General features: G+C 45.1%; 1 protein-coding gene across 1 annotated transcript in view; it reads left to right on the top strand.

Annotated features, from left to right (window-relative positions):
• Positions 1 to 4,818: 4,818 nt before the first annotated feature.
• The window catches only part of ARSF (arylsulfatase F), a 30,267-nt gene continuing 27,929 nt past the window's right edge, over positions 4,819 to 7,156 (top strand). The window contains exons 1-2 of the mRNA XM_077754736.1: positions 4,819 to 4,924; positions 6,822 to 6,891. Coding sequence (XP_077610862.1) covers positions 4,819 to 4,924; positions 6,822 to 6,891 — 176 coding nt within the window. The remainder of the gene's footprint in view (positions 4,925 to 6,821; positions 6,892 to 7,156) is intronic.

Consider the following 7,156-nt stretch of genomic DNA (forward strand, 5'->3'; position numbering starts at 1 on the left):
CTCCAGGCTCTGAGCTGGCAGTCAGCACAGAGCCTGACGCGGGGCTTGAACCCACGAACCGCGAGATCATGACCTAAGCGAAAGTCGGACGCTTAACCGACTAAGCCACCCAGGCGCCCCTATATAATTTATTTTAAATAATAATTTATGTATAAACTAATTTTATATATGCAAATGTATAAATGTTATAAACATGTATTTTATAATTACTTATGGTTTGTGTATAACAATACATAATAAAATATATCATATATATCATATAATTTATATAATGCTTATTATGTTTTATGTTACATATCACATATCATATATTAATATATTATATACTTATAATTTATAACATCTAATAAAATACAATATTATTGTCTATAAAATATATAATTTATATCATGTTTGCTATGTTATATATAATATGTGGTACATACAATATATAATTTGTATCATGTTTCTATGTTATAATGTTACGTATAATATATATGATACATACAATACATAAGTTATCATTATATATTATATGTAAGTTACATATAAAGTATAAAATATTGTAGGAGGAGGAGAATCTGGGTCACAAAAGGAAAGAGATTCTNGACGACACAGGGCTCAGTTGGCCTTTCAGAAAAAGGGAGGCAAAGATGACCAAACTGCACACAGCCCCCTTTGCGGAAGGAGACTTTCCTTCCCTGTGGCCCTCACGGGCATCATCACATCTCTCTTCACTTGTTCTCTGTCACACAGTGTTTTCAGGAGGCAGCCCCACGCGGTGCGAGTGACCGTGCTGGGGCCCCGCAGGCTGGTGTCCATCTGGTTCTCCCTGTCAGAGTCCAGGCCTGTCCCGGAGGAGAGCAGAACACGGGTGTGCGTGGCAGCCACCCCTGGGCGTGGCTTTCCATTCGACGTGATCTCACAAGGGCAGGCATGCCACCGAATCAGCTGGTGTTGCCTTCTCTGACCCAGAACTCATTGTCCGAGGTGAACACATCGTGTGTCGTTTCGGCTTTGATTTTGCCTTGGAATCAGTCTGGTAGATTTTTTTTTTCCTCCTTGAGGGAGTTGGATCTGTAGACACACTCGCTTGCCTGTTTCTTCCTGTCCCTGTGTCATCGCCAAGACGTGTACACGCTACCCTCGCTGACCAGGAAATGAAGTACCCATTCTCTGTATTCAGAGGTGTCAACGGAGGCCCTTCTCCAAAAGACAGCCGTGTCATACACGTATAAATGTGGGCAGCCATCATCTTACAATATGGAAGCCAGAATGTCTGAGAGGTGTGCTATGGAATAGTGAATTTGGCGGGCAATCAGAAACTTCTAGGGGAATAACAATGCAAGACAGAAGATGAAATTTACTTATGCGTTGTATGTATTACACATATACATATATGTCATATACAATTATGTATTTATAATATGAACTGATAGTATAACTCAATATATATGGCAGAATATGTATATGGTGTTCATATACGGTGTGTGTATATACTCACCATATATAATCAGCTGTCACCTCTTCCTTGTGAATTTTGCTAGGCAGGATGGAGGCCCATCCAAGAGGCCTCTGCTTCCCAAAGCTTGTGGCGCCAGCATCTTTATTTGTGCCAGCTAGAGAAAGGGTGGCCCTGTGGGGATCTGCAGTCATGTTCCCTTCTTGATTCAAGGCTGTGGGGTGTCCTGTCCTGCGTCACCTCTGCTGCATTCTTTCCGGACTGATTAGGTCATAGCCACCTACGGTTCTAACTCAAAGTCCTTTCTGAGATTTCCCCATCCCCTTGTGGTCGGAAAGCCAAGCTTTCTCACCCACGGGAGCTGCTGCTACTGCAAGCCTCCCCTGATGCAACACAAAGGCTCGCCTTTCCGAATCACCGACACTCGCCAGCAGGCTCTACATAGACAAGTAGGTAGGAGTTCCCACTACTGTTTAGCAAGTTCCTATCTTGACCCACATTCAAATTGCTGGAGAGGACTTCGTTTTCTGGATCACTTCTTTTGTATTTCTGCTTTGAGCATTGACTTTGACTACAGATTAGTAGAAAAATATACTATACATATAATAATATAGTATCGTATAATATAATACAGTACAATACAGTATAGCATAGTATAGATTAATATAATATAATAAAATACAATATAGTGTATAATATAATGCAGTATAGTATAGAATAATATAATAGAGTATACTATAATACAATATAAGTATAATATAGTCTATTATAATATAATATAGTATAATATAATACAATACAATACAGTATAATATAGTAAAATATAGCATGGTATAATATGATATAATACAATATACTATACTATAATATAAAATAGTATAATGTACCATAACATAGTATAATACAATATAATGAGCATTGAACTAGAACATAGTATAGTATAATATAGTTTAGAATGGTATAGTATAATATAATGGAGTATAATATTATATGGTATAGTATAATATAATGGAGTGTAGTATAGTATAATATAATGTAGTATAGTATATTATAAAATAACATAATACAGTATAATATAATGGAGTATAATATAATAGAGTATAGTATAATATGATACAATACAGTATAGTATAATGTAATATAATGTAGTATAGTATATTATAACATAATATAATATAGTATAATATAATNTATATTCTAATATAGTATAATATAATGTAATATAATATAGTATAACATAGGATAGGATAGTATAAGATGATATAGTACAATATATTATAGTATAGTGTAATCTAATATAGTATAATATAACATATATAAAGAATATATGTATATATTCCTTAAATATAGCACTAAATGTCCCATGTAAGACTCCAGTGTAATTTTCCTCATTTGTCGACACAGATTTACAGAGCTATACTTTTCAAAGAAAACAGGTCAGAATCCTAATCTATGGTGGAAATACCCTCTAAGAAGTGAAAACAAAACAAAACTGTATATTCCTAGAAGAAGCCAAAGCCGGGCATCCCAACTCCTGAATGAGAGCTGTGTTTGTGTTCCCTACACCGGCCTTTCTTTCTAACCCCCTCCTCTTACTACAGATGATTTAGAATGATTCTGGTTTTTTTTAACGTATAGGAGAAACTCCTAGAATATCTTCAGGAATCCCTGTCTCTGAGGCTCATCCCACTAGCCTCACTTTGTTATAATAATTGCAAATTATTACTCATGGATAATGATAAGGTAAAATTGATTGTTGATTTAAAAAGAAAAAAAAGAAAGGCTAATGGTCTGTGGGAAAGGCTTGCAGGCAAGCTGCCCTAGTGAACGAGCGCTTGCCGGAAACTGTGCAAATCCTTGCCCCGGGAATGAGGCAACTTGCAGGAACCTGCTTTCCCAGAAACGGTGTGGGGCCGCGTGGTCCAGAGGGAGTCCCTGACGCTCACGATGAGTAGATGAGCTATGAGTTAAATCCCAGGCGTGGGTGCGTGGGTTCTTTGAGCCCCATTTACGAGGTTTTTAAGGAGAACTTCTGAGCTGTCAGCTGAGGGGCACGGAAATGTATTTGTTGGCCAGCCGGACACAGAAAGACATTGACACGGACGCTGAGCATTTCCAGAAGTGACGGTGAGCTCTTAATTTGGGTGCTGCCAACGAGCTGTGGACACGGTGATATTATCTTACCTGTGAGACCGTCTCTGACGCACGTCCTAAGCTTTACGCATGTGAGTACTTATGCCCTGGGTGTAGGCATTCTGGCTTTCTCAACTAAGAGAAGAAAAACCCTCCTGGGCCACCGATGGCGGCCCCTGCCTGCCTTCCGTGCTCTGCAACGCCCATGCTCGCGGTCGATGGCCCTTTAACAACCTCTCACTCCCTTCTAGTCCCTGGGAATGCTTTCCGTCTTCTCTCTGGTTAAGTATTCCTCGGCAAGAGTAAGTCTGAATCTAACAGCACCCTTGAGTCAGGGTGTGATCCATGCTGTGCTAGTGGTACCCATCTTGTGCGTCCGATGTTTATAATATATTATGTGGATGCAACTTCGTCACCACTATGTGGTGCAAGAGCCAGGGGCCGCTGCGCGACGTGCTTCGATGATCACTGGCAAATTTGGAAAACGAGCAAATATCTTGTGGCATTTGAATCGTCTACCGTTGAGGGGCATGACGCCCACTTGACGTCCGTCGTCGTAAACATAAATAAGAAAGACGCAGGAAGGAGAATGGAATGGCAGCCTGGCGAAATCTGCCCACCGGGTACTGAGATTTCTATTTATTCTCTGCTTGCTTTCCCAGAACTGACACGCTTCCCCCGCCCCCTGCACTTCATAGTTGTGCGATCTTTGAGCCCAAGGGACCAAGGTTTTCATAATTACCCCGTTACACGCCCTACATCCTCGCTGTAATTTAATATTTGGGTGGATCTACAGAGAACAAGCTCGCATCCCAGCCACACGTGAAGCTCGGTGCCATCTCTGCACAGCAGTGAGGCACCATAATTGCACATCGGCACCTGCCTGCACAGGTAGAGATGGGTCAGCATGGATGTTACCTTCCAGAATTTCCCAGTGATTGTCTTTCTCCAACTGCAAGACTCGCTTCGCGGTGCACAGGGGCAGGGACGAGCCTGTTGGTTTGAACCGCATGACATTGTCACAGTGCGGCTGCCTGTGAGCCACACGCACGGCGGTCTGATGGGATTCCACGAGGTGTGGATTCATCCCGGGAACTATCAAGGAACCCGCCGCAGCCCAAGCAGAGAAATCGCACATGTAACTTCACACCCCTCCCTGTGGTTTACATGCAGAATCTTCTTCCAGGAAATTCTAGAAAGCCCTCAGGACTCAGCGCCTCTGACACCAGTGTCTTGAACCCACCATGGCTTTGAGCAAATGGAAGGCTATCAGCACCAGCTGGACAGGAATCTGGACACGTCGTGTCTCTGGGGCCGTGGAGAAGCCCCGGGTCAGGCTGCGAGGGAGCGGTGAGGTTGTATAGCATTCGTAGGCGCCTCCGTGGTCCTGGCCTGATTGTGTGTGCTCCTGTCGGAGCAGGCAGCCGTCCAGTCTGAGCAAGAAAACAAACTATGAACGTGTGGAAAGAGGAAAGAAAAGAGGCTCTGGGTACACACTCCTTCCCGCCTCACGGTATGTAGGTTAAAACGCTGGGCATATTCATTCCCGCACCAGGTTATCGGAGATGCGACGTTCTGTCATCACAGCCACCGGCTCTCCTGGGTGTGATTCCCACGCTGAGCGATGGGCACTTTTCACAGAACATGCACTTTGTGTTCCAAGTTCTGTTGTGCCAGAGGGACATGGGTGTGGTGACATGGAAATGTGGCCGCAACAGGGACACCATGCGGGCTACACAACATTACTCTCATGTATGTAAAGTAAAAGTCCAGGGGCGCCTGGCGGGCTCAGTCGTTTAAGCATCTGATTTCGACTCAGGTCATGATCTCACGGTTGGTGGGTTCGAGCCCCGCGTCGGGCTCTGTGCTGACAGCTCGGAGCCTGGAGCTGCTTCAGATTCTGTGTCTCCCTCTCTCTCTGACCCTCTCCACTCATGCTCTGTTACTTTCTGTCTCAATAATAAAGAAAAATATAAATTTTAAAAAAAAAGTCCATTGAGGGGCACCTTGGGGGCTCCATCAGCTGAGCTTCCAGGTTACAGTCAGGTTATGAATTCATAGTGTCTCCGTCTCTCTCTGCCCTTCCCCCTGGCTCATTCTCTCTCTCTCTCTCTCTCTCTGTTAAAAATAAATAAACATTTTAAAAAATGCATTGAAATACCGTAACGGCGTATGGAGCAAACCATAACCTGCAAATGCATCTGTATCGGAAGAAATGAAATTCGAGAGGAAACGACAGTAAACAGCCGGCCGGCTCTGTTTCCCCCAACGCTGTAGAAGGGATCCAAGGGCTTCCCAGGGGCGGGGTCTGTCCTCAAAAAGTGCTTCCCGAGCTCCTGTCTCTACAGCCCTCGGGACCACGTGAGGTCTGGCGATGCCTGCTGTCTACCCTTCTTTGCTCAAAAGAACAGCAACATTTTAATGGGACTTTGCTTTCTTCTAAATACACAGGCAACTCAGTTGAGTCAAGGCATAAAAGGACCTGGTTTTACGGTTCTGCTTGAAGGGATGAGCTGGGAACCTGGGTTTGGCTAATGAGGGGTTTCCCGGGCACTGTGAATGCGGAAGGCGGGTGGCAAAGCCTGACAGTGACCCACCGGACATTCGAACGAGGCGCTGGTGGTCACTGGAAGCAGCTCCCCAGCCTAGGGTTCGCCAGGCAGCGGTAAGTGCGATGTGCCAGTGAGAGAAAGACAGGGGGGCAGGCAGAGCCTGGGGGTGGACAGGAGGGTGATCCAGGGTGTGTGTGTGTGTGTGTGTGTGTGTGTGTCTGTCTGTCTGTCTGTCTGTGTGGAGCTTGACGGTTGAGCATATGCTGTGGGTTGAATGGCCCCCCTCCTGCCCAAATCACACGCTGAAGCCCTGAGTCCCCAGGACCTCCGATAAGAATGTGACCTGGTTTGGGAATAGGCTTGGCGTAGGTATCATCGGCCGTGTTAAGTTGAGGTCACCCTGAAGCCAACTGCGGCATGACCGCCATATGCCTGGTGCCCCTATAAAAAGGGAGAAATTCAGACACAGACACACACACGGGGAGAAGGCCGTGTAGACACGGAGGCAGAGTTGGGGCACATCGAGGGACGCCCAGGATCGCCCGCGGCCCTCAGAAGCGGGGACACCCTGTCCCCGGAGGCTGTGGGAGGAACCAGCCCTGCCCCACCTAGATCTCGGACTCCTGATCTCCAGAACGGGGACAGAATGAACGTCTGTTGTTCTCAGACGCCAAGTTTCTGGTTCTTTGTTGCAGGAGCTGGAGGAAACTTGGACGGCGTCCACAGAGACGTCTGTGAGTCCCAGACTTCCGCCTCCACTGCTGAGTAAGGACGGCACGTATTTCCACTAAATGGGCACCTCCTTTGTTTATCTCTCCCCACGTCGATAGTACTGGGTTTATCCTTTGCACTTTAAGCTGAAAACAAACACATGAATGGTCAGGGAGTGTCCCTGCCCATCATTTTATTGGATTCTGAGGCAATAGGGGTTTGAATCTGTCGCTGGGACTCATGAAGGCAGTCTTCTGGTCTCTGTTGGATTATCGCACGTGTGTGTGTGTGTGTGTGTGTGTGTGTGTGTGTGTGTGTG

The sequence above is a fragment of the Crocuta crocuta genome, unplaced genomic scaffold, assembly GCF_008692635.1.
Source record: "Crocuta crocuta isolate KB4526 unplaced genomic scaffold, BGI_CrCroc_1.0 scaffold221, whole genome shotgun sequence".
Lineage (NCBI taxonomy): Eukaryota > Metazoa > Chordata > Mammalia > Carnivora > Hyaenidae > Crocuta > Crocuta crocuta.